The sequence below is a fragment of the Mugil cephalus genome, chromosome 2 (assembly GCF_022458985.1).
Source record: "Mugil cephalus isolate CIBA_MC_2020 chromosome 2, CIBA_Mcephalus_1.1, whole genome shotgun sequence".
Lineage (NCBI taxonomy): Eukaryota > Metazoa > Chordata > Actinopteri > Mugiliformes > Mugilidae > Mugil > Mugil cephalus.
In genome coordinates, this window is record NC_061771.1 from 15,067,358 (window position 1) to 15,093,115 (window position 25,758).

Consider the following 25,758-nt stretch of genomic DNA (forward strand, 5'->3'; position numbering starts at 1 on the left):
AACAGTTACTGACAAAACACTGTATATTTAAGCATATTTGTTTATTTGGGAGTTAGTGACGTGACACTAACATCCACAACTTGTAATTACTGTGTTGTTGTTGTATTCAGAGATCTCGGACTAAAAGAGCTCAGTGCGAAGGAGTAACTGAGTCATAACAACCAAGTTCAAATTATATGTTTGATGGATGTTTGTTTTACAGTATTTAAAACAAGGAATGTAGCAATAAGGTTATATTCAACATTAATTTGCTTCCAATACAGGTAACGAATCAATGTCACCAAAGAAGTGAAGTCAGACAAAAACATATATATTATATATTTAAACCATTTATTGTTTTTGACAAAACAAAACCAATGTCACAGTCAAAGTTGTATTCCCTGCCTGTCATACCTTGGACCATGTATAGAAAATATGGCTGCGTTTAGAAGCAGTGATTTTAGAAATGTTGACTGAATGTTTCTGAAAGACTGTGATTAAACAATTAAATATCAAAACAATCAACTCGTTAAGGGAGAGAATCGGAGACATGTGATGGATTAAAATGGCACAACTACAGATAATGGCCCTTATTTGTCAAGTGACAACACAACATGTAGCTTCTCCTAGAAACGTGTTCCAAACCGTTCATTAGAAATTGTTCTCCTGCATTGTGTGAATGAATAATCCCACCTTAGTGAGAGAACCTGGAGCTTAAAGAAAGATTATGTCTCCATTTTCCATGTTAAAGGTTGAAGCAGTAAATGTGTAGGCAAGTGAAGTTAAGTTCAGGAATATAATTTCATTAAGTAAAATGCATCTTAAGGATCCGTCTGAAGCACTAGACAGTTCTTCACAGGCTTTACAGGCTCCACATCCAGCAGAGACGGAGAAGCTGCACTTACACCTGCCCTTCAGGAAATACATGCGAGAAACCTGTTATTTTAATTAAAGGTCGAATGAGAAAATGTGATCACGAATGTCATTTTCTCAGCTGGTTCTTATTCGTTCTGTCAATCAGACCGTATATTTCTATACCTTAACACTTGGTGTCGTTTCAGTCACAGCCAGATAAACGAAGGCCAGTGCCTTGAGATGAAACGTACATTATCAATACTGCTCAGCCATCATTAACACAGTCAGGGCTGACCAGCCAGTGAAGGGATGGCTTCCTTGGCCTCTGCCAGAGCTGTCGTTGTACTGTTCCCAGATATACCCTGTTTCAACATACTGTTTATAAACATTGTTGATGATGTTAGTCCTGAGTTCCTCATAAAGAACAGCTGCCTTCTCTTGGTATGGCCCCTCCGTGTTGCTATAGTGGTGGAGGGCCCTGACTGCTAGGTAGTTGAGGTTAATCCATATTGGGCCCCTCCAGTAGGGGGCATCATGTTCTGTGTTTCGCTTCATGTACAAGGGATCAGCTTTAGACAGAGAACGCAGGCCATAAGGCGTCCACAGCTTACTGGAGTCTCTCATGTCACGGAGGATATGCTCCAGTTTGGGTGAGTCAGGTTGGAGGATGTGGAGTAAGAAGGGGAACAAGCTAACGTAGCCCAGAGCGTTAACATACTGCAGCTTGGGGGCCCGGCGGACAGAGCGCACGAGGCGCGCCACGGGGAACTGATGGCGAGGTTGTCCGGGTGGTACGTAGACCTTCTCCTGCTGCAAGGACACGGCCTGTGTGTGGTTGCCAAAGTCACTGAAAGCACGGTGCTGTTCTGACCAGTGGTGTTCACTGAGTAGGTCATTGTCACTGAGCACATCGTGTGTGAGTTTGTAGTCCTGATGGGGCTCGCCTAGAAGCTGAGCGATGCTTGCCATGATGCCCGAGGACAAGGCCATCCAGCAGTGTAAATCCACATGCCGCTCTTCTGCTGAGGGGTGTGAGGCCCGTGGGTAGTCGTCCAACCCGGACGTCAGGGTCTTGGGATTGAGGAACAGATTGGTGTCCTTGTCACGTCCACGCCAGCGGTAAGAATTGGGGAGGGGGCCCGTCTGAGTGGTGTTGTACCATTCAAACCAGGTTTTCAACCTGGGGAAAAGCCGTCGAAGGAAAGCTAAGGTTGGCTGCGACGCTGCCTCGTCTGGATTTCCATTGAGCTGTTCAATAAGTTCCTGAAGAGCTAAGAAGAGCGTGGGTGGATTAGCATTCTCGTTTCTCTGGACAACAAATTCAGCTGGGACTTTACTGCGAGCCTCATCTCCGAGAATCTGCTCACGGGGGATCCAGCCCTCAATATTCATCAGGTCTATCCAGTGGGCAATAGCCTCCCTGGTCACCTGGGGGTCCCATTTACTCAGCAGCAGCTGGTGGAAGCCCTCATCCCAAAGGAATCCTCTGGGAAAGAAAGAGCGTGATGGGACAGCAGTGAATAGAGCACCTTCAGGGTACAGCAGTGGGTATTCGTTGTAGACTGACTGCACCACTGACTGACCATGGAAGTAACCCATTCCACCCAACATGTTGCTGAGCGCTGCCTTGCCAAATTTAATATGTGCTTGGCTAAAACCTTTGCTCTCGAGTCCGAACGTTTTCTCAAACTTTGCATCAAACTCAGCTTTCCTCTTCTCCAGCTCCTGAGTCATGACAGACCCCACCAGTTGGTTGGGACGATTGTGGAAGCTTCCGGACTCAAACAGGACTTCGATCTGGAACGGGGTCTGAACGGTCACCTGGTGGACCACAAAGTCACTTTCCTTCCTTTTGTCCTCAGGTTTCTGCTGGTTTTGGTGGTGGTGGGGATTGTAAGTGTCTACGGCTATGTAATGCCTCTTCTCACCAGAGGGAGGGCTGTAGACAAACCTGCGGTTCAGACTGTGCTTCACAATGTCAGTCAGCTTCTCGAAGCCAGGAGACACAGTTTGAAGGTAGTTGTAACTAGAAAGATAAGACACTAGAGTCAGCTATTCCCAGTCAGTTTTCAAATCAATGAAACAAAAGCGGTCACACAAACTTTGTTATTAATTAATGCCGTATAAGTGATGTGAACAGGGTTTTAACATATGTACATTACCACACGTAGCTTAGCGCTTGCTACTCGGAGGTTAAGTGTCTTGTCACAGTGAAAGCTCCATCTTACACAACATTATCTATCTTTCTGCAGTAAATCAGAATAATAATTTATACAGTTCTTATCACACTAATTAGTTTCTAATGTACCTTTCTATTTTTCTATGTTGGTCTTCTCTGGCCCTCTTGAACAAGAAACATTGGTTGTCCCTGCAAAGGTTACTCACTGAGAGCCAGCGTGGCAGCCCTTATTCACTCAATATCAAAAAAAATGAGGAAGGTTCTTTGTCAATGCAGATGAAAACCTTCACATCTTCACATCTGCGCTGTTTCAGAAGGACCGAAGCCTTACAGAAAAGTTTTCTGCGGCTTTTCAAAAGATTTACACATATTCTGCTCTTATAAATTTCATGATGAAAGCTTTGTGAAGGACGTTTAACGTCGAGTTGCAACCTTAAATTTCCCAAGATGAAACTTTAAACTAATCTTATTCCACACTCTCTGACAGCACCTATGGTCATTTGCTGTTCATTGAATGGCTGAAAAGCGTCTTCTGCTGCCATCTAGTGTTTTTTTTTTTTTTATTATTCACTTTTTTACCCTTGGAGAACCACAGCACAGTACACCATCCTTGTGGTACCTCATTTGTACTGCACCACATTTTTACACGCAGAGTGCATTTATACGAGGCTTTTTTCTGCTACAAATTATTTGGTGTTTCATGACATTAGATTTTGCATAGGTAGATCTTATACAGGGATGTTGCACCTGTGTTTAAATGTCATGAATGAATGACATTTCAAATTTACACAAAATAATTTTGTTAACCAAACTATTTTTGTGTCAGTTGCAGTCACTTTTTGTCATTTTCTTTTGTATGAAACTTGGAGTGATAGTACGATACACAGTTACGGACGCATGCTGAAATCAAACCTGCACGACTGCAGTATAACCTCAGTTTATGGTCTGTCTGCTGAACTATACATTAGGTATCAGAGAGACCTCCTTTGCTTCATTTATAGCAGATAATCTACAGTATGTTCCCTCTAGTTTCCTTCTATTTGAACATGGGCTGTTGTTCCTCCCATTCACTCCTGTGTTTGTGGATTTACCTGGCATATTTGGCACCGGATAACTCTCCAGTAACAGGCTTTCGGAAAGTTATCTTAAAGTTTCCAAGCTCCTCCGAGGAACCAGTGATGGAAGCAAGGCGACTTCTCTCCTCCACATGAGCCTGCAGCGAACCCTGTGTGTCTGCGGCTGTATAAAACATCAGAGAGATAACTGGTGCCTGGGGTGCAGAGCTCTGGTGGGTAAAAACAAAAAATATCAGCATCCTATATACATGTATGCTCCACCACACAAAATACAATTTCTGCATATGCAGTAAATCAGAAAAAAACACAGTTGCGACTCACATGCTGTTTGGCTGTGACCCTCCAGGTCCAGTCTCCTCCATTATCGCCTCCCATCCTCTTCACGAACTCTGTGGTTAGTGTGAAGTCATTGTCTCGGATTTCTTGGACTCCAAAGTTAATTCCATCATGCATCATCCAGCCGTAGCCTTGCAAATGATCGCCCTGCTCACAAGTGTGCCTTAGATTCACATCCAAGTCTGAAAACTGACGCATCCACATCATGCCTGAGAAGATATGATGAAAGAAAACAATCGAAGCTGTAAACATGGAAGAAAAACAAAGAGAATAACTGACAAAATTATGCTCCAAATATCGCAGCAAATTACTTGTCGACAATTTTGGAAAAAGGGGAATATTCTGAACTCCTGCGCTGCAAGGCACAGCAGTGGATATTGCCACATACTACTTCAAAATGTAGTGCACATCAAGCTGGCAACTAATTAACAGCAGTGCTCATCGAGGCTAAACAACATCAGCAGGTGTGGCTTTAATTGACTTAAGTTTGACAAATACCTGGACTATTTTCTCACCCTGTCGCTGTTCAAGGGGAATTTAACAAAACATTGGATAAATAAAAGAAAGAAAACATTTGCAGTAGTAGTAGAGTAAAAGATTAAATGATGAAGTAACAGCTGTTACGGTTTATCCTGTGTATTAAAGAATGTGAATGTAAAATAACTGTATTTTTTTGTATATTATGAATACTGCTCCACATCACATGTACCTGGGGCCATCAAATCAATGTTAAACTAATGCTGATAGTGATACATATATATATATATATTTAGTCATAACCATATATGTATATGATTTTGTCCAATCCTACTAAAATCGCATGTTAACTCCCATTGGCTCAGTATTGTAGAACATGTCAGTGTCACCCATTCGATGACTAACCTACCTGTCACAACAGACCTCGGACTTCTTGTTTTCATCCCAAAGTAGACCTGAGGCCTGTAAGAGCCCCAGAACCTGTCTGGGGAAACCTTGGCACTGCTGCTATTGGCATCGAGGACACGATGCGACGGGTGAAGTGTCACAACCCGCTTGGCCAGACTGGATCGCATGTAGAGGGCATAAAAGAACCAGATGAGGCTGAATATGCAGAGGCCGATGGAGATGTTGATGAACACTTTTCCAATATCCACTTTCTTTTTCTTCTCCTTGCGGTGAAATGCAGGGGGCTTCTCATCTTTCCTCGGAGGGGGACCAGCGTCCCCCGTCACCCTCTTCCTCTGCCTGCCCATCCTGCCCTTCTGAAGCTGGGGAGAAGAAGAATGTTTGTCAAGCAGGGCTTTGTCATTTACTTATCAAAGAAGAAATGTGTTTATTTCAGATGAGTAAATGAGTTATTCTTGGTCAAAGATCGAGGGGCATATTGAAATACAACTCTGGATTTTGTTCAAAATATGATGCAAATGTTTGTAATTTGTCAAAACACAGCTGAGATCTGATAATTTACCACTTGAAACTAGACAGGATGTCACCTTAAAAGGCATCGAACCATCAGCTGAAGGTGGAATGCAACTTAGTTACATCACATCCACAGGTATAGATAAAACATATATACATATGTAAAATAAAACACCTCTCCCCACACTGTGGGACAGAAGCATGTAGCTTAGCCTGAATGATCCTAGGTTTTTGAGGCTGACACACATATTGACACATCATCACTTTCTGGTGGACAAAGTAAATTCAACTGCAAGTTCATCAGATACACTAGTGAAAACAAGTGCACTAAATCTTAGCTTTGTGAAGATCAATGTATTCAGCACATTAAAATAACTGAAAAAGATGTTGTTGTCCCCCTGTGAAGGCTCTTTATTTAGGAGGCTGTGGTTTGTAGTACTGCTTAACTGTTTCATGTTGTACTGACACGTGTTTCAAATATTTTGACAACCCCATTTTAGTCACTGGGCCTGACCTCATAACAGAAACACATTTGTGTTGAATTCAGTGTTTAATAAGAGTTTAACAGCACCACATATTTAATACATCCTGAATTAGCATATACGATGCACTGTTTAAACATAAACTGAACACTACAAGGAGGAATTTCTTGCACAACTGGTACATTAAAATGTAGTAGCTTTTAATGGTGTGCCTAAGGTTTTTTATTTGGAGGAGGCGCTTTAATTTTATTTGCCACACATAACGTGCAATTAAATTTAACTGAATACGTCCTTCGTATAATTACCTAGTTCTTAAGACACGTTACACACAAGCACCACAGACACAAGTGCACGACACGTCAGGCTAAAAAAAAAAAAAAAAGCACTCATGCTAACGTCAACCTCGCTCGGTCTGTGACGGCTGAACAGGTGTTGTTACGTCCACACTAATCAGCCCATATGCAATTTAATCAGCTTTAATCACCTGCACCTGTTTAACCCGGGGAACTGGTGTCTCGCCCCTACAACCAAAGGGTTGCAGCGGAGTCTGGCAGGTTGCTCCCTCCTCGCTACTCTCGTGACGCTAGCGCTACTTTTGACGACAACAACCGGCCGTGGCGACACTAATTGGCTTTAATTCTATAATGGCCGAGAAAAGACGAGGCCTGTTCGCAGTTCCAGTTCAAAGTCCATTGATCAAAATGCTTACCAACGTGTGAACCACCCGGACTCTCAGCTGCTCATTATAGGTCGCTAGCTAAACTCGTGAGCCACTTCCTGGTTCCTACCCGCTCGCGCTGATGACGTGTCCGCGGCTCCATCGCGAACGGAGCTGATGTCATCATCAGCCTTATCGCGTGTTTCTAAAAGTTTAAATTGACATTAAAATACGACAGCGCAAAGCGAGATGTGTAATTTTATATATATTTATTTATACATATACATATATATATATATATATATATATATATATATAAAAAACAGAAATTGTTGTTTAGGGCAGGGTGTTGCGATTTTGAGGATCTAAAATGAACCCCCTTTTGTTTGGTATGCGTTTTTAATTTCTCAAGGTATTTGGCATTAGTTGGAGAAGTATAAAAACTAAGAATCACCTTTGAACATCTTGATCCTCTTTGAATTATTTATTTATATTATAATAAAGTTACCCGTGTGTGTCAAAAGATAAAATAGTTTAATACCTGAACATCTCTGTGCAAAGACAAACTTGCAACAATGAAGTCCCAGTCTGCAAACGAGTACTTGCTAATTAGATAAGAGATTAGATTAGAGTCTTTATTGTCATTGCACGGTAGCATATAACAATATACATTGCACAACGAAATTGAGGTACAGCTCTCCCGTCAGTGCAAAAGATAAATATTCAATAAATAATTAAACTAGACAAGGCATGTACAACAAACAAACTAAAAAGGACACTATATTAATATACTATACTATATAAATATTGCACTTAGAATGTAAACAGGGCTGTATAATATTGCACTTGTTTGGGGAAAAGGAAAAAACTTATTGCACAGTCATTATTTTCATGAAAGTGAAACACTGTGGCTCAAATGACATGATTGTGTCAGCTGTTTTTGTTCAGCAGGGTTATGGCCTTGTTGTAGAAACTGTCCCTCAGTCTGTTTGTCCTTGTCTGGTAGAGGGCAGGAGCTGGAACAACCGGTGTCCTGGGTGTGAAATGTCTTTCAGGATGCTACGTGCCTTCCTCAGGCAGCGGGTGCTGTAGAGGTCCTGTAGGGAGGGGAGAGGGTGGCCGATGATCTTCTGGACCGTGTTAATGACCCTTTGTAGTGCCTTCCTATGCGCCATGGTGCAGCTGGAAAACCAAATACATAAACAGTATGTCAGCACACTCTCAATGAAGCAGCGAATTAGCGACGTTGTAGCTCGTTGCTATTGATAAAATGTGTTAAATTTCCGCGTCATATCAAACTACAAACATTAATAAGCATAAATAAGTTTTAACCGTAAAATATGATGAGGATTTGTACCTCGTCTGTAAAATGAATCCGATGAAATGTACACTTTGTTTTTACATTGAGTAATATATTGACCCTTTGCTACCACTAGATGGAAGACTAAAGCGTCCACTAATGAGGACAGAGGGTTTAAATGAAGCAGAATAAGCTGCAATAAAACCTATAACTAAATGTCCTCATATGAGGAAGCAGGGTCTCAGGAGGTTAAAATTAGATGCCTGCATTAAAAAAATATTTTAAGTGGACAGCTGCATTCATCAATATGAGATTTGAGCAAGTTTACAAATGGTAAACATTTAACGTAGTTTTCCCCTGCTGCTTATTTACATTACAAATCAATAACCTACAGAGAGCTTTGGGAAAGAAACATTTCCAACTTTGGCCTCCAATCGCTCCATTGCATCACTCTAATCAATTATTTAATGACTGGAAAAGGGACGAATCACAACTGATGATCACAACTACAACCTGGGGCTCATGTAGGTACTCTGCCTGCCCAGGCACTTCCTTTTCATTACACATTCATCCACACAGCTGTAATTAAACAACAACAATAAAATGCAGAAACTTGAATTTGTTGCCTTTTTAATGAATGAAATATATTTATCATAACTTTGGTCAACATGTAAAACTGTTACACTGGAGCAGAATAACAAACTGTCTTCCAAGAGAAACGGAGGTTGCCTTTTCACAAGCAGATAACAATTTCCAGAAGCTCTCTACAGCAGGTTTGGCTTCATGTCCAGAAATCAAACTGCTGACCATGTGCAGACACATTCACAAGAGTGTTCAAAATATTGCTTGTTTGATTACCATTATACACAAACCCTCTTAATTTATTTAGATTTTTTTTAGAAATGGCTCCCCAAGAATGCTGGCCCTAATGCAAATCCCAAACAAACACCCAAACAGTGCCCTAACACCTTGACTGCTGCTGCTTTACAAAGTAAACAATTGGCATGAGTGACCAATATTCAAAGAAAAAAAAAAAGCGCCATTTATCAAGTATCAATTGAACCACTTGAATTGAAAGTTACAAGGCATGGATCAAATTGTTTGCAGCGGAAGATAAAGCGGTTTAGATCCTTATTGTCGAGCTACATTGTTAAGTGCTCACTGAGTGTAGAGGATGCTCCGTCATTTAAGTGCTTTTTGCCCAAAGAAGACAGAGACATGTAAACAGGCGAAACAAAGCAAGAGACAAAAAAAAATTAAACAATTTATCCCCCACAAAACTCATCCTGTCCACTTGTCTTTCTGCCACTCTGACTTTCTGAAATAATCTCGACAAACAGGTTGCAAAGACTGAGGCAAGGGGGTCGCATCAACCCCAGAAATACACAATATCTTCTTCTTCAAAAAAAACAAATAAAACAATTGTCAAAGACAGTGACTAACAGGATGAAGGTAACTGAACGCCGAGGTCACTCCTCAGTTTGCTTTCACCGAACGTCAACGCTGGTTTGTGTGATGACAACATTATCAGGAGAGGGACAAGGAAACTTTAGACTGCGGGCATGTCCAGTTTCAGGGAGACATGCTGAAGCAGAAACAGGGTCCGAGAACCGGTGGACACCTCCTCCTCCTCCTCCTTCTCGTGATGCTCTTCCTCTTGTGGATTAGTTCTTGATCAACCCTCCGTCTCCTTCACTTACAAAGCGCTTCCGCCCTCTAGTGGAGAAAGTTTGAGATATGTTAGAATAAATGGTGAGCGTGTCACTACACTAAGACTAGGTACATTTCATTCTATAATATATTAAAAAATATATATATCAAGATCCAACGTTGAACTAATTTTACTGATTAGTATACCAAACAGCTCAAACAGAGGCCAACTGAAAGTCTGATTTGTATCTAGACCAAATATTTGCAACTGAGCACACGGCAAGTGACCTGGACACTTCTGTGCATCTTCTGATGAACTGGTTTCTTAAGCTCAACAGCCAATTAAAGTAATCTCTCTCACAATTAGGTGCCGTAAGAAGATAAACATGCTTACTGGAATGAAAAGCCACAGACAGGAGCCGTGTTATATACGTACGACTCTATAGTAGGACTGGGTGACTGAGACCAAAAAGTCATATCTTAAATTTTCCCCCCTCACAAAACGATATTAATCTCGATATATATAGACAATCTGAAGTCAACGCTAAGAAGCTAAACAGACGTTATTAACAGTCTGCTTTGCACTTGTATGAAAAACTGCTATAAAACTTATTTGGTACATATGATAGTCCACTGCTTTAGAAATATTCACACACTTCTCACGCATTCTCTCTTGCATTCTTTTTCATGGGAAACAGCATCAGGGGTATGAGTTCAGCAACATGGTTTATTCCGGGGGAAGGACGCTGGAACGGCTTTCTGGTCTGGGTCCCAGCTCACAGTTTAACACACATTTTGTAATGATTTTTACAGCACTGCTATAGTGAGGAGTGGAGAAGGAAAGCTGTGCTCGCACTTTTATAACTTGTTTTTGGCCCTCTCTACGGGATACATTCTTCCGCTGCTCATTTTTAAACTTTAAAAACAAACCTCTACCCAAATGACTCTGCTCCTAGAGTGGCACAACATAAATATAAGAACCAAGTAGACACATTGACACACCAATTTTGGACATGTCCCAATCTCTACTCATTTTGGTCCTCTGTATTTGATTTCTATTCAAAGGCATTTAATAGACAGTGGGAACCCTGTCCCCTGGTGGCCATTCTGGGGTCTGCTGGTAATGCCGCTCAGCACCCTAATAGCACAAAATTGCCCGTAACAAAAAGACATATCTTACGACATTGGAAGTGAGATGCTGTACCTACATTTGAGATGTGTCTGAGGGAAATCAGTGAGATACTGTGTCTAATTCAAGCAAAATACAAGCTTTTGGTAGAATATGGGAACTTATTAAAACCTCTTCCATCCAGCACAAGCTTACATTTTCTATTTTTTAACCCTAACCCTTTTTTCTCTTCTTTCTATGTTATTATTTGCTTTATTTTTATTTTTCTACCCTATACTGTCCAAAAGCTAATGTATGTCTTACACAACGTAAGTCATCTTCAAGAATAAAAAAAAAAGATGTCCAGTTGCCTTCTGCTAAAGAGCTTAGGATATTTAAAAAGATAAATAAATAAACAAAAAGTGGTTAACTCCCAACTAACCTGGAGGGACAGGCATCTCTCAGCTGTTTGGTGATGACAGACTCCTGGTAGCAGAGGTCCACAAAGGCCTCCATGATGGAGTGGGCATGTGGCACATCGAGGCTGATCTCTGGGAGCTCATCATAGACACGCTGGAAACCCTGCAAGAAAACGACATATAAACATGAGCAGCATAATGGGACGATGTTCGTCAGTGGGTTTTTAAAAATGACCTTAATGTGGGAAAAAAAAAAAAAAAAAAAAAAAAAGTAGCTAACCCTGTTCATCTGGTCCACAGTGATGAGGCCTGTTTTCCAGAAGGACTGCAGCAGCTTCATCATCATGTGACTGGCAGTGTCCCCCTTCGACTCCAGCACCATCACTACAGCCTGAGAGACGACACGATGTGTGAGAAACATGCCCCTCACTCAAACGGCTTCAATTAATCAGTGCAAAAAATAAGATATGAGCAGAATCAAAATCTGCAAAGAATGTTTTTTTATTATTTTCAGTGACATGTCAGTTGAGCATTGAACCACATGATGGCAGTGTTGAGGTAATTACCACCGGTCGCGTTTACATCACATACATAGGTGCAACACTTAACCACAATGGATAAAATAAACCTTTTTTTATGTTTATGTGTAAGAACAAAACGCCATGTTCAGTAGAGTGTGTTTTTTTAAAACTAATAAAACACATGGTACAAATTTATCACTTCATATTAATATAGTAGCAGTTTAGACTGCAACATGTTTATCCCCAGGCTAATTGCAAACAGAAACCCCACAATAACAAGGCTGTATTTGTCAAATGTGTGTACATTAGAAATTTGTGAACCAACAATCTGTATATAATTACATAACGGACTAATTGATTTGGGCCGAGCTTTGCAAACTGGTGTACAGCAACTGTGAGAGTCACTGCCAAACACACAATGTCCTTGGCTTAAAACACAAATGGCTCTGCACAGTCACAGCAGAGATTTGTTTCACGTTTACTCTTCGGTTTACTTTTCCTAGACACTAATGTGTGAAGAACATGTGGAAGTCCAGAATCTATATCTATGAACAGATGGACACTGATTCTTTAATACCTCATAGACCAGCTCATGGTGGAAGTGAGGGACTTCCAGGTCCCGCAGACAGTGCTCTGCCTCCGACACATCTCCTGATATCAGGTACTCCTTGAGCAGAAGGTTCATCTGGAACGACAAAAATTTGTGCATCAAACACAACTGGCCACAAGAGTGGACAGAAACTAAAATTTGAGGAAGTCAAGTGAGCCACTGATGATGATGCATATGTGAATAATAAACAGAGTAGTGTGGTGCTCCATACAAGTTTATTTTGACCATGTTCCACCTGCTGGTCCTTCGTACCTGGAAGGTTTTATCAGAAAATGTGCATTCAGTTATAGTCTAAATTACTCAGAAAAGCTTTTCATTTATTGATGGGGGAGGGGGGGGGCAAAGAAGGTCTTGTTTGTGCTGATACTACCTTGTACTACAAGCTACGGATCCTGTAGCCACACTAACCAGCTTAACTGTCTGGTGTGGTGACAGCAAAGAGCGACTGTTCATCAGAACAACAATGGTTGAAGACAGAATAGAGGGTGATGGACATGTGATTCATCCAATCCCTTGACAAACATCTTTTGAGTGTCTCTGCCTCTTTTCAAATAGCCTCCAAAAGCGACGCCTCCAATGGTTCTGTAACAAACCATCTAGCAAACTCGGCTTTTATCAGAAACAAGTCTTTTTTCAGACCACTACCACCTCACCGAATGATTTGCATCAAGCTACAGTATATTAAACCCGTAATGACCTGGCTTGATCAAGAAATAAAACCTGACGCACACCCGACGTCTGACATCCCTGGTAACTGGGCTTGTTTTTTTTGTTTTTTTTTTATTAAATCAAGCTCGGTTGTGTCACTCGCTTCTAAGCTGCACGTACATCAACAAGCTCTGTTGTACTTTACTTATTTATGGAGCAATTAGTCATACCACTAGAGATCTGATAGAGCGTGATTGATGCAAGATGCTCAAAAAACACTGTGTGAGCGGGACCAACGCTTCTGACTCAGCTCTGGGCCCAATTCACTCAGCTGGAGGGGAGGGGGAGGGTGGAGCAGAGAGAGACGCGACAGGAACAAGAACGGTCATGAGGGAGATGACGAAAATTTAAGGATGAAAAGAGGTTCCAGCAATACAGACATGAGAGGGAGAGCTGTGAGGACTTGCGCGTCCTGCAGGAGACTATACTTTCTCTTAAGCTGCTCACAATAGGGCAGGAAATGCAGTGTGACTGAGCCCACGCCGACACTCCTTTTAAAGAGCACAAATGCAACTTGCATACTTCTCCACACCCATAAACACGGGGAGTGTGTCGTCTGCATTTCAGTTCGGTTGAAAGTTGTTGTGTGTGTTTGTGTTGGCCCCTCCTGTGCAATTCCCACTTCTCAGGGGAGAAAAAGGCTCTGCTGACAAAGCAACATAGCAGAGGTCTGGCCCGCAGCGCTTTTCCCAGCATGCATTTTTGCCTTCTGTTTATATTACATAATCTCAAGCTGACAGAGCTTGTCAATACAAACTATCACTTACTAAAAGCATTTCAAATGAGCTCCTCTGATATACCCCACCAGTTTGGTCCGTGCATACCTCTTTGACGAGATGTTTGACAGGTCTCAGGCCTCCACCAACACCCCACACGTTATCCAGACGAACCATCTTCCTCTTCATGGTGAGCAGAACTGCGGCACGGTCTAAAGCCACTCTGGGAAAACAATAACACAAGATCAATTTTTTTTCTTAGGCAATTTGATACTAAACACCTGCAGATAGCAGATAGTACTGCCTGGTCTGACATTTACTAAGGCCTTCATTAATATTGTAAATGTGTCCATTCACATAGATATTTGACAAAAATAGTTGTGCAAGAAAGAAATGCCTGCATCCAAGCTGCTCCTTAGGGATTTCTTTAACTTTTTCAAACCTCCAGTGCGTGTGTTGCTTTACTGCATCGCTGGAGTAAACTAAATGTATTGAGTTGAGCGATTCCTGCTGAATTTGGTTCTATCTATGGGTCACGGGAGATAACAGAGGGTGGCAGCAAACAACATGTCCCTGGCAGCAGAGCGAGCAAGTGAGTGGCTGTGGCTAAGGAGGAAACATACTAGCTGGGGAGGGTGCTAAAGGTAAAGCTAGCTGAGTGGTTTTAGTAGCTGGTAGTAGGGCTACACATATCTCTGGGTTAAAAGTCACACGATTGTGTGGGTGCAGCATGGAGGGGGGGTGACTCCACTGTTAAGCCTTCTTGAGTTGTCATGGGCCCGACTTAACGAAACATCAGTGAAGGGAGGCGCCCACTTGAAAACCCCAATGATGTGCTGCATACTGCCTACTGCTGTTGGCTAGGCTAGTTAGCTGGTGTCTTCTCATTGGTTGCTAGCTGACTCAGGCTAGCTTCCTGGTCATTTTTTCAGTTGGACTGTCCTGTCCTGCTCCTCCTCCTCTACGTCTCTCGCTTCATTAGCTACACCTACAGGTTTTGCTTTGCTGCTGGTTGAAGCGTTTCTCTTTGTGCAATTTTCTTTGCAGAACAAAGGAGGGCAGGGTTAAGTTGTTAATTGTCCGTGAATGGCGTCGCCCCATCAGACGGATTAAGATAGGTACACAGTTTACATGAAGAGAGAAAAAAAACTCTAAAATAGATTTATTATTTAGTATATCTGAGCAACCGTCCCAAGTAAAGTCTGTATCAGTTCGTATTGCATGCAGCTCTACTACTACTAGTCATAAAATGTTCACATTGCACTGTAAATGGATGCTTTTGTTTTCTACACTGCATAAATGTTCAGCACAAAGTAAGATAAGATGACGTAGAACAAAGCATGAGACTTGGTTCTTAGCTATCAGATCGAGGCATCCACCAATGTTAACTTCAGCTCTGCTCGTGTCGGCCCACCTGGCATGCTCACAGTCCACTTTGCCCTTGTAACAGTCCAGGAACGACATGGGGAGGACGTGGTCGGCTATGGCTCTGGCAATGAACTGACCCAACATCTGAGGGAAAAGAAACATCTTTCAACACATGAAAGCGTCTTCATAGATAGTGCTTTTATAAATCCATCACTGTGTGACATTACAGACTTGAAAAAGTCACATTTCCTTTGAACAATTACAAAAATAATCCCACTGAATTGATAAAATCTCAGTTATTAGATTAGCACAGTGGTTGTCAAACTGTGAAAAGGAAAAACCAATGAATCTTTCATGCGAGATAAGCTCAGTCGTGCCTCTCCACCCTCATGGGCACACGATGCAATTATAGATGTGCAGCTCTGACTGCTACTTTCCCTCCCACTCTACCTGTGGAGCCTCTGGTGTGTCCAAGATGAGGTCTGGCAGCTCTTTGAGCATCTTGTCAAAAGCCCGGGCCATGTCACTTTGTGACAGCAACTTGCCCGACAGATCAGACAGGAGGCGGGAGGTCAGTTCTCTGTGGCTGGCCTTGCCTTCGAGGGACAGAGACACGGCAAAAGAGGAGAACTCGTACTTGTGTGGGCCCAGGTTGAGCCCCTTCAGCAGCATCTGACAGGAGGAGGGAAAATGTGTAGGTGGAAGGTCTTCATTACGATTCCTGGTCAGCATTCACACAGGTAAGGCGTAAAGGTTTGCTTTAGAGGTTTTACCTGGACCTCTTTTGTGTCTCCATGTTCAAAGTACTCCTGTACAATTGGGTTGACCATTTTTTCTAGTTCCCTCTCGTCTACCTCTGGCACGACTGTTGCGTAAACCGTGTCCCCCTGTGCAAAAACAAAGACACATTGTCAGAATACTTTTCGGTTTATACAAAATCAGCTTCACACTGTTTAGCATTTCTCATCGTCTTCCTTCCAAAATAAAGCTCGTTCTCCCAGGATTGTGAGAACAAGAAAAAAAAGTTTGTTTCGGCCAGGTAATTTATACTCCACGAGAAAATCAATTGCTGAACTCTGTGTAAGTCCTCATGGAGTCTGCCCACTGCAGTGTACGTCACATGCGCTAAGCATTGAGGGAGATGCGGCAGATGGACGACTACAGACACTTTCCTTATTACTTTCAGAAGTCACCCAGACGTGTCCGTCGGATCAAAGCTTTCATTCAGCATGTGCCCACACACAGTCTGGCGATCTCTACCCGGGAAAGATTAGCGGCCATGCTGCATATATTAGCATCTGGGAGCTCACAGACACACAGACACAGAGCTCACATGACATAGGGCTAATTCATGTATGCGCTTCAATTAACAACCGTGTAACAACAAATTTAATTTGTTTGATTGAAAAAAATTGACAAAATCTGGTCAGAGTTCAGTCTTTATGGGAGTCGACCAAAACTGTGTTGGAGGACAATGTTAAGCACTGATTAAACAATATTGGCACAAAGTGAATCAACAAATAAAATCCTGCGAAAAGTAGGAGTTCATGTAATTGTAAAAGAAAAAAAGAAGAAATTATCCTAAATCATAGGTTTGGTCAGAGTAGAGGAAAAAGGAGCCGTTCAAGTACTATAGTTCACCCGGCAGATTTTACTATTTTGACATTTTGTCACTCTCCCCAGAACGGGTCGACCTGTACCGTTCAGAAATCCTTCATCTAGCGATGATCCGCTCGGTCTGATTCAAAGGTCACCGTCTACACGTGCACCGTCTCTTTTTCCTGTGCCGCTCTGTCCCAGTTCCCGTGAACACCGACATCCTTCCACTAACAGTCAAGGCCAAATCACACTGCCATCTCTGAGCCAACCTCCAGTTCTTATCAGGCTTCCACTGACAGAAGCGCCGTTCCCACTCGGCATTCAGCCGTGACCACAGTTGAACGGGGTTAAATATTGAAAACTCTGATGGGATGGGGCCATCTGGACTGATCGATCCTGTGGATAGTGGCATTTTAAGATTGTGTTTGTCCAGGACTAACCACCACCCCGGCAACTTCACCCCGAAACCTACTTTCTTCGTCACGTTCATGATCTTCAGCCATCTCTTGCCACATGTATCGTCAAAGTGTACACCTCTACAATGAAGAAAGCCATTGCTCAACTTTGACCTGCGTCAGATTTGTGTCAAAAAAACATTAGAGCAAAACTAGCACTTTGCTTATGAACGTAAAGAAAAAGACGATATTTTGGAACAACCTGTCCCGGGAGGATTAATAGAAGATAAACCACCTACTAACTGAAGCATGGTGGAGGAGGAAATGTTATGGATTGGTGATTTGCTGCCTCAGGGACAGGACGGCTGTGCCTGCGTCATTTTGAAGAGCACCTAAAGATAATGTGAGGGAATCTGTGTGAAAGCAGAAGTGGACATTGGTTATAAAAAAGAAGAAAACGGAATAGAATGGGGTATGGAGTCGTTGAGCGGAGACTTGAATCAAAATTAAATATAGTATAAAGGGATTTGAAACTGCAGGACATGCAAAAAAGAATTTCGTAAAAATTTCAATAAATTTAAGCCAAACTGACGAATGTGAGCTGTTTTTGTTCAATAATTAATTATGCAGGGTAGGGGTTGGTATTAAGTTGAAATGATATTGTTCTAAATAACTGTATTTATCATTTCAATGCTGGACACTTTATTATTGTAAGAATATACAGAGTGAGAAGGATCTATCATAAAGAGACAATGTTATTCACTTCACCAGTTGGTCGTTTTAATGATTGATGGATGTAAATTTGACACAAACTGACCCCAGAGGAACAAATAATGATTGTAGCACAGTCTACGTAATCCAATACTTCAATACTACTACACCACGCTGTATTTGACACTAGAGAGAAAAAAAACTCATTGCGGTATTCATTATAGTTGCTAAAGTGCGTACGCGTGTTGTCCGAACGAGCACAAACATCATCTTGTTCCAAAGCTTCTTTTATAGTCAGTGTTTCAACAGCATGTTTGTGCGACACAGGGCATAAGAGATACCATCCAATTCAGCCCACGGCTTTGATCAGCAGGCCTCTTTGGAACAAAAAGCTGCTCCACACAACAGGTCTGCCGCTTCACCAATAACACCGCTGAACTAACCTCTGCTGGTGACGCTTGCTCGTCACTATGGGTGGGGGAAAAAAAGCGCTCGTATCTGAAACGTCCACCGCGGCTAAGAAACAAAGCAGTTCATTTAAATGAGAAGTTGGCAAAACATTTGCAGGTGTCCTCCCGGAAATTTGGATATTTTCTTTTTTACGACAGTCACGACACAAGATCAGCTTTCATCCCCGCACCAACCGTCCAAAGACAGAGAGCATTGGAGTCACTCACCTGGGAAGATTCGTCATAGTTTGGGTCCCGTACATCAGGTTCTTCGTCTTCATAAACCATCCCAGCAGCGCCCCAAACTCCTTTACCGCCTGCACCACCTGAAGACAGCCAGCAAAACAAAGCTCAGCAGTATGTCTCTGGGATGAGGCATCCAAACAATGTTCATGCAGCTAATAATATAAAAAAATAAATAAAACACTTCCAATCCAAGTAGTTGGTGCATACAAATCACAGGCATCAGGAGTTTCGGGACCAGCTAAGCATTGGTGCCTTTCCTGTTTCCCCTATGGGCGTTTAACCTAACCTTCCGTTAAGCTCTACCTTTTTTTGGCAGGCCTCTGCCTTTTCCCGTCCTTGACTTGCGGTCGTTGGTGTTGACTTTGCCCTTCGGGCTGTGTGGGTCGCCTCCCGCCACATCTCCCGACTCGGAGAAGGACTCGCTGGTGGAGTTGCGGGACGAGGATTTGCGCAGACGGCGCTTGGCTTTGGCTTTGAGACGCGCCTCGTGGAGCGCCTTCTCCTGGGGCGTCCAGTTGCCATTCACCTCGGCCTCGTTCAGGCCGTCTTCGTCGTCGCTGTAGGGATGGGGGGCCTCCGCCATGTTGTTCTCCAGGGAAAACATCCCTGCGAGAGGACAGTCGGAAGAAATGACAGTTTGAATCGCACCAGACGAGGACAATATGAAATGCTGCAGATGATCTCTGTTGCACACGAGTCAATTACAAATAACAAAAGCATGTGGACAACCCTGTCTGTCCTCTTCTGTTTGGCTTAGTCTATGCTGTTAAATTCCAGATACAACATTTAATGCATCGGTGCAGTTAAAAATTTGTGGGAGGGATTTTTCAAAATAATCTTCCACTGCAGCCTCAAGAAAAAAAAAAAAAAGAAAAAAGAAACAGGAAGTCGGGCCAAATTACTCTAGAGCATGTGTGCACATAGTTTCATGCATGTAGTGTGAGGGCTCATCTTGTGTGACTTGACTCCTACACAGAATGTAGATAAATGATTTAGCCCAAGCAGCTGAACAATGTTTACAAAAACTCAGGAAGCCCTGCTACGAAACTGAGAGGGGCAACGTTCTCTGCAGAACACATTCTAATAAGAAGAACAAGTAAATATCCAACCAATCCGTGTCCCACCAAATTACACTGTTTGGACTCACTTTACTTTCTTTGCAAACAGATTCAAACACCTCTCCACTACTGAGAGCGCAGCAGCTCAGGCAGGAAAACAATGCTCTCCGACAAAGTGCATTACACCCGCCTCCATGTGCCACGGCAGTGTTTTGCACAGCAAGCCAAAGGTCACACAACACCCAAAACACTACACAGGACGATGGCAGCGCGAATTCACACATGCGTTCCCTCCGACACTCACCAGCTCTGTCGGCAGACATAAGGTGGGAGTACTGAAAACGCTGCAGTATTTGGGGGAATCTAATCTCAGGTTGCCTCTTGCAAGTGTGGAGAAAGGGACACAACAAAACAACAAGTTGGATCGGAGCGCTGCTGCAGGCATGGGAGGAGCGAAGGGGAACACATGCTGGAGAAATGCTGACACAAGTGTTTTTTTTTTTATTCTGTCTTCTCGCGATCTGTGCGCCCGCAGCTAGGCTGGACCTGACTACATATGGCATGGTTGGGTCCAAGAGTGGTCACGTGACGGGACTGTAGGAGAGACTGAAAGCAGGAGGAGGAATGTGCGAGGGTGTAATGAATACTTAAATCCCTCAAGCGTGGCTCCTAATGGCAGTTTGAGGGCCTATAGATCGGAGGACATGTAGGAAATATGCAGAGGGGAGGGGGGGAGCAGGAGCATATGGCCACACATAAAACTTACAGCCTACAAAAGCAAAACCAAAGGGCTGCTCCAACTGTCGGCTACTTACTATAGCTGTGCACTACTGCAACACAATTAACGTACTTATTTGAAAGCTGCGCAAACAGCACAGCTCAGTCGGCCCAGTACTGTAAACAACAGAGGGAGCACCTTAGAGCTAAGAGCAAGACACCTCCCTGAATTAACCTGTTGTAGTCAGTGCCGCACCACACCCTTGGCCTTCAAAAGTCTGTAAACAGCCCACCCATGTGTCATCTCCTCCTTCAGCTCCTCCTCCTTCCCTTAAAGTAGGCCACGGGGCCTGCCAGGGCAGTAAATTAGGAACTAACCAATGGCAGCCTGCCAAACGCACAACTGGCCAACTGGAAAAGAGCAGAGAAACGAAAAGGCAGCGAATGCAGCTTGCCAAGTTGTTGCAAAACGAGCTCGACAAAAACGCAGCCACGCTCCACTGACTGTTCGAGCTCGAATGCGACCGTGTGGCCCTGCAAACGCCATGCGCCCCGACCTCAGCCACCGAGCGCACTCCTTTAAAAGGACCGACTTTCCGAACAGTAGGTCTGTGTGTCACGGGCCCGTAAAGCTGCGTCAACAAACTTGCCTTCAACGCTGCACGTCCACCAGAGCTGCCATGATGGCTTTCAAAACCACCCCCACAGTTACTAACGCTGAGAGAGAGAGCCATTTGCCTGGACCTGGACCCTACGTGCTGTGTGGGAGGTTTTCACAGCCAGCGAATGTGAACAGGCGACATTGAGGTGTTTAGTTTTGGGTTTCCATGCAGTAGCAGTGTTTATGAATGAGAAGGAGGTCAGTGGGGCAAAAAGTAAACTGGCCGGGGACAGAACTAGTTCTTAAAGGTGTACTGGGATTCCTTTGACGACAAGTCTGAAGTGGAACGCGTTGTACAGCATTAAAGGCAAATCACATTTGTCTATTCAAAGCAGCAAATCTTAAAAAACGTCTGGGGGACTGCACAGATTTGTTTTACATTTCTGCTCAGGCCTTTAATTTAGGCCGTTTGATAAATCGCTGTGTACAAAAGACTGCGGCAAATCTGAGACTGCTAGCAAATTGCACAGTGCAGTGTGTGTAAACCGTGCGTGGTCCAATGTGCACAAGCAAAGACTAAACACGTGGACGGCCAGAAAGGAGCATATTCTTTCCTTGAATATTATCTTGGGAGATACTGGAGATCTGTATTTTTTCTAAGCTACTACAGCTGCGCAAACTGGTACGAGACGTCCTCCTTGTTCAAATAACCATTGGCACCATACAGTCCATGATGCGCGCCGAGATAAAGGGAACAAATGGAGGACAGCCCATATGCATATCGCACTGTGGCAGTTATCTGCGACAGGAGAAAAAGGGCGTGGGCCAACTTGGGGTTTAACCGTCATTCCATTTAATGACAAGGAGACTTGGGCAGAATTTTACTCAAAAACATGCCTCAGATATAAGGCCCAACAAGCAACAACAGAGGCTGAGGAACTGTCCACACATGCACCATGAAGCACTTTCACACTGGATTGTTATCAGTCGTGTTTATGCTGGGGTTTTATTGCAACGTGTGACTTCTTTGCCTGTTTACAACCACCCCTGCACGTTGTGCACGTATCAATCAGCCAAACCGTCCACAACACTGGAGTACAGATGCACGCCCCAAAGCCCACACTTCTGATCGGATGGAGAAAAAACACCTCATTTTGAACATTACAGGTGCTTTCCCAACCAAAAAGTTCAGGGCATTTTGTTAGGGTAAGCTCCCAGAGACCTGCACGCTTTCACTGGCTTTTTGTCCTGTTTGTGTTTTCAGTGTCAACAACACAGCTGCACCAGCCCGGACTTACCTGTTAAAACCATTTCTCTGTATTTGGTTCTATTTTTGAGGGCAGTGACGACTTTTCCAGTGTTCAGACTATATATTGTTTGTCAGTGCTGCATTTGACTAATCTCTAAAGGTTCCTCTTGTGCCAGGAAAGTACCCACACTGGTGCAGGGGCTAAAACATCCCTTCTCAGTTCCTGCCGTGACAAGGTAAAAGCGAGGTGGTGCTTTCTTCAACAATTATAGGAACTCTGAACGGCTCCTGTAGTCAGAAAGAACCAAATGAAATCATCGCTATACTGACCTTTTCAAAAAGGCAGAGGAAAGAAGATAGGGGTTTTCTTCTGCGGTTAACAGGTTCCCCATTTAAACAAATTAGTTGGAATATTGTTATTTTCCAGAATAAAAAAGAAAACAAAGCCATGAATATTTTTGTCAATTGGTAATACAAGTTGCTGACTGTGCTTTTTGAATTGCTCCAACAGCAGCTCAACAACTCAGATAAAAGAGCATGCAAGATTAGAGAGGCACTCAGATAAACTTTGAAAAGTCTGATAACACGGTTTTAATCACCTGCCAATCACCTACGCTGTCACAGCACTGCAAAGCACAACTTTTCGCAGGCGGTTTGTTCAGTTTCTAAACCGAAGGACTGGATGCAAACGCGCTTTCATGAACGCGTGTGTGCAGGGACACGGGTTAACAGCCATAACAACCCTAACCATAACAGAATGTGCACTCAGCGGGCCACGAACCAATCCGGCTTGACATTGACGGTAGTGGGTTTCCTTCGTGATGCTCTTAATGCTTATTTGTCCAAGGAGTTATATAAATGTTGTCACAGGTGGAGCTCTTTTCAGCCTAAGGCCGCTTGAACGGATCACTTTTTTTTTATTTAAAATATATTGATTTACATGTTCATGCAGAGACCGGCACTGTACTTTCAATGAATGCTAGAAACATAGGGCTGATTTGGCGTGATTGGCTTTAAAGCTGGAAAAAGAATGAGATGCATGTTTTTACATACATTTAAGACGGGGTGTAAACTGTGCCGAGCGTGAGTCGTGATTGGAAATGGTCCTTTTTACGGTCCGGACGTTTGGGAAGATTCTTGTTTTGAATGGACTTTGCATGTGGTTTCTACTTTTGTGAGAGTTCAGCGTCCAAGCTGACCTACTATTTATCATTCCAGACAATAGACTCTTGTGTGAGAGTGTGTGGCAACAGCTCATCAACACAGGCTGCTGCCCCATCAAGCGTGATCTGACCCCTCCTTGCAGGGGGGGGAGTGGAGAGAACAGCAAGTTCACACAGAAGAGCCCATCTGTGCAGAACACACTGCCATAACATACCAGTAGCGCACCACGTGGTGCGTCAAATGTCGATCGCATATGGACAAATGCTACATCTGACACAGTAATGGTGCCGGCCGCGGCGCTAACAATACATTTCTTATGTAAGGGTTTAATACACAGCGGCGCAGAGATTATGTAAGGCTTTCCTATTGGCCCGTATGGGAGGCTATACATGTCGACGTCAGCGCCAGGCTGAGGGACGAAAACACGGAACCGAGTGTGCCATCCATGAGCTCTGCCGTCACCCAAAACGAAATATAAAACCACACAATGATCACAGTGCAATGATCAAAACCTCCATCATAAGAGCGCATGTATTTAAGAAATGTAGGCTAAAGCCAATGCAATAGGAAAGATTATTCTTCGTGGCTACTGCTTGTACTCCTTTCTGCAAGAATCTTATCTATAGATGCAACACCTGATTTCACACAGGAAAGACGCGTCGTTGAGCACGATCTGTGCAGGGGCTCAGTCCGAACGAAGGGATTAAACAGACAGAAAACGTGTAGGCGCGCACACGTTGAGGAATTGGGGAACTGAAATAAAATAAATCAGATGACAAACATCTCTCCGGGCTCGCGTCGAACCCCGTCTGCGAAGAAAAGTACAGAAAGGAGCATTGACTGATAGAAAGCCAGCTGCGCACGACGACTTGTCAAAGCGGAAGTGAGCGCCGTGGCCTCGACCAATCACAAGCGCGAAAGGGTTAAACGTAAAACCAGAGAAAAACAACATGCATGTCGAATGGTCTCAGATAGTAGTAATAAAATGCACTTGGGGTTCGGTTGAAATGCAGCGTCGAGGGCGCAAATATGCGTCGACGTGCAGTGATTGACGCACCCACCAGTGTGACATTATTGTTTGTGTGAGTGTGTGTGTGTGTGTGTGGTTTCAGTGGAGCACATGGTGGAGCATGGCTGGCGCTGCAGCCCATCCCATGCAATAGGGACAATAGATCGGGCAGAGCAGCCAGCAGGCCCAGCGATGGATCCCTGACACCTCGATCTCTGCACCAGCTCTCAACGAGGAGGCTCAATTCATTCATTCACTCACCGTCGGCCTTGGGAGCGGAGGACCACGTATCCACTTCGGTCGCCATGGCTCGGTTAAAAAATAAAAATCTCCTCCTGTCGAGCTGCCTTCAACTGCAACAGATACCCCCTCAGTAAACAAATGTAGCAAAAAGAAAAAACGCTTATTCTAGGTCGTTTTGATAAGTAGCACCAAAAAGAGGGAGAAATGTTCAAATGTTTTTGTTGTTGTTGTTCGTGCTGCAGGGTCTCAGCTGAGGAGAACAAAAAAAAAAAAAAGGAAAGGTGAAATTACAAAGAGACGAGAAAAGATTCAGTGAAAGGAGCGAGATGCAACAATCTTCTCGGCGTCCGGGGCTGGGGAGAGCAAATAATAATAAAAAAGGAAATAACGACAGGGAGAAGGAGGCAGGTTAACTAGACGGAGAGCATTTCATCGAACAGCCCACAAGATAAACAAAGTCTGTTTTTAACTTTGCAAGAGCGACCCGAGCGGAGTCACGTGGAGAAAACGCGGGTGGGGAGTGGTCAGAATAGGGGGTGGGTGCTGGTCCTCGCTGGCCAATCAGAGGGCAGGAAAAAAAATCAATTAATTAAATAAAAAAACACACATTTAAATCATTTAAAAGGAGTCCATTTTGGTCTAATCTGTATTTGTATTAATTATTGTCAGAATCTATCTTTCTTTCTTTCTTGTTAAATTTCATATGTTTATAAAGCAAGATTATTATAATATTTCCGAAAACATTTTTTAGATAGAGTATGTATAGTATTACTTTGGCTTTTATGAAAAACAAAAAGATGAATTTATCTGATTGTGCATTATATTGTTTATTATATTTACAACCTACAATTTTTTTGAAACTAGTTGAATGTCTTTACTATGTGTGCACACATTTTTCAAAAAGGAATTTTTCATAACACGTTTAGGGACGTCTTTGTGTTGCTGCACATGTCA

The 25,758-nt window shown here is 43.2% G+C and overlaps 2 protein-coding genes across 3 annotated transcripts; both read right to left on the bottom strand.

Annotated features, from left to right (window-relative positions):
* Positions 1 to 309: 309 nt before the first annotated feature.
* Positions 310 to 7,163, bottom strand: mogs (mannosyl-oligosaccharide glucosidase). The gene is made up of 5 exons (XM_047578942.1): positions 7,015 to 7,163; positions 5,312 to 5,672; positions 4,411 to 4,634; positions 4,105 to 4,298; positions 310 to 2,860 (listed from the first exon to the last, which is right to left on the bottom strand). Exons 2-5 carry the CDS (start codon positions 5,655 to 5,657, stop codon positions 1,090 to 1,092), a joined length of 2,535 nt encoding a protein of 844 aa, XP_047434898.1. The 5' UTR covers positions 5,658 to 5,672; positions 7,015 to 7,163; the 3' UTR covers positions 310 to 1,089.
* A 1,713-nt stretch (positions 7,164 to 8,876) lies between these two features.
* Positions 8,877 to 25,273, bottom strand: pdcd4a (programmed cell death 4a). 2 transcript variants are annotated; one of them, XM_047578231.1, is made up of 11 exons: positions 24,823 to 25,273; positions 19,067 to 19,369; positions 18,746 to 18,843; positions 16,137 to 16,250; positions 15,814 to 16,035; positions 15,410 to 15,507; positions 14,104 to 14,218; positions 12,539 to 12,646; positions 11,721 to 11,831; positions 11,464 to 11,603; positions 8,877 to 9,979 (listed from the first exon to the last, which is right to left on the bottom strand). In XM_047578231.1, exons 1-11 carry the CDS (start codon positions 24,866 to 24,868, stop codon positions 9,928 to 9,930), a joined length of 1,407 nt encoding a protein of 468 aa, XP_047434187.1. In that variant the 5' UTR covers positions 24,869 to 25,273; the 3' UTR covers positions 8,877 to 9,927. The 2 variants fall into 2 exon arrangements, with proteins under 2 accessions (XP_047434187.1, XP_047434186.1); XM_047578230.1 differs by lacking the exon at positions 24,823 to 25,273 and adding an exon at positions 20,126 to 20,267.
* Between the last annotated feature and the right edge of the window lie 485 nt (positions 25,274 to 25,758).

Excerpts from the sequence above, each read along its gene's own strand:
- pdcd4a (XM_047578231.1), bottom strand. The coding sequence starts at position 24,868 with ATGGCGACCGAAGTGGATACGTGGTCCTCCGCTCCCAAGGCCGACG. Across the intron at positions 15,508-15,813 it reads ACACACCAGAGGCTCCACAG|ATGTTGGGTCAGTTCATTGC; the intron begins GTAGAGTGGGAG and ends CTTTTCCCTCAG. Across the intron at positions 11,604-11,720 it reads CTGTGGACCAGATGAACAGG|GGTTTCCAGCGTGTCTATGA; the intron begins GTTAGCTACTTT and ends GTTTTCTTGCAG.
- mogs (XM_047578942.1), bottom strand. The coding sequence starts at position 5,657 with ATGGGCAGGCAGAGGAAGAGGGTGACGGGGGACGCTGGTCCCCCTCCG. Across the intron at positions 4,635-5,311 it reads TCCGAGGTCTGTTGTGACAG|GCATGATGTGGATGCGTCAG; the intron begins GTAGGTTAGTCA and ends ATATCTTCTCAG. Across the intron at positions 4,299-4,410 it reads GGGTCACAGCCAAACAGCAT|AGCTCTGCACCCCAGGCACC; the intron begins GTGAGTCGCAAC and ends TTTACCCACCAG.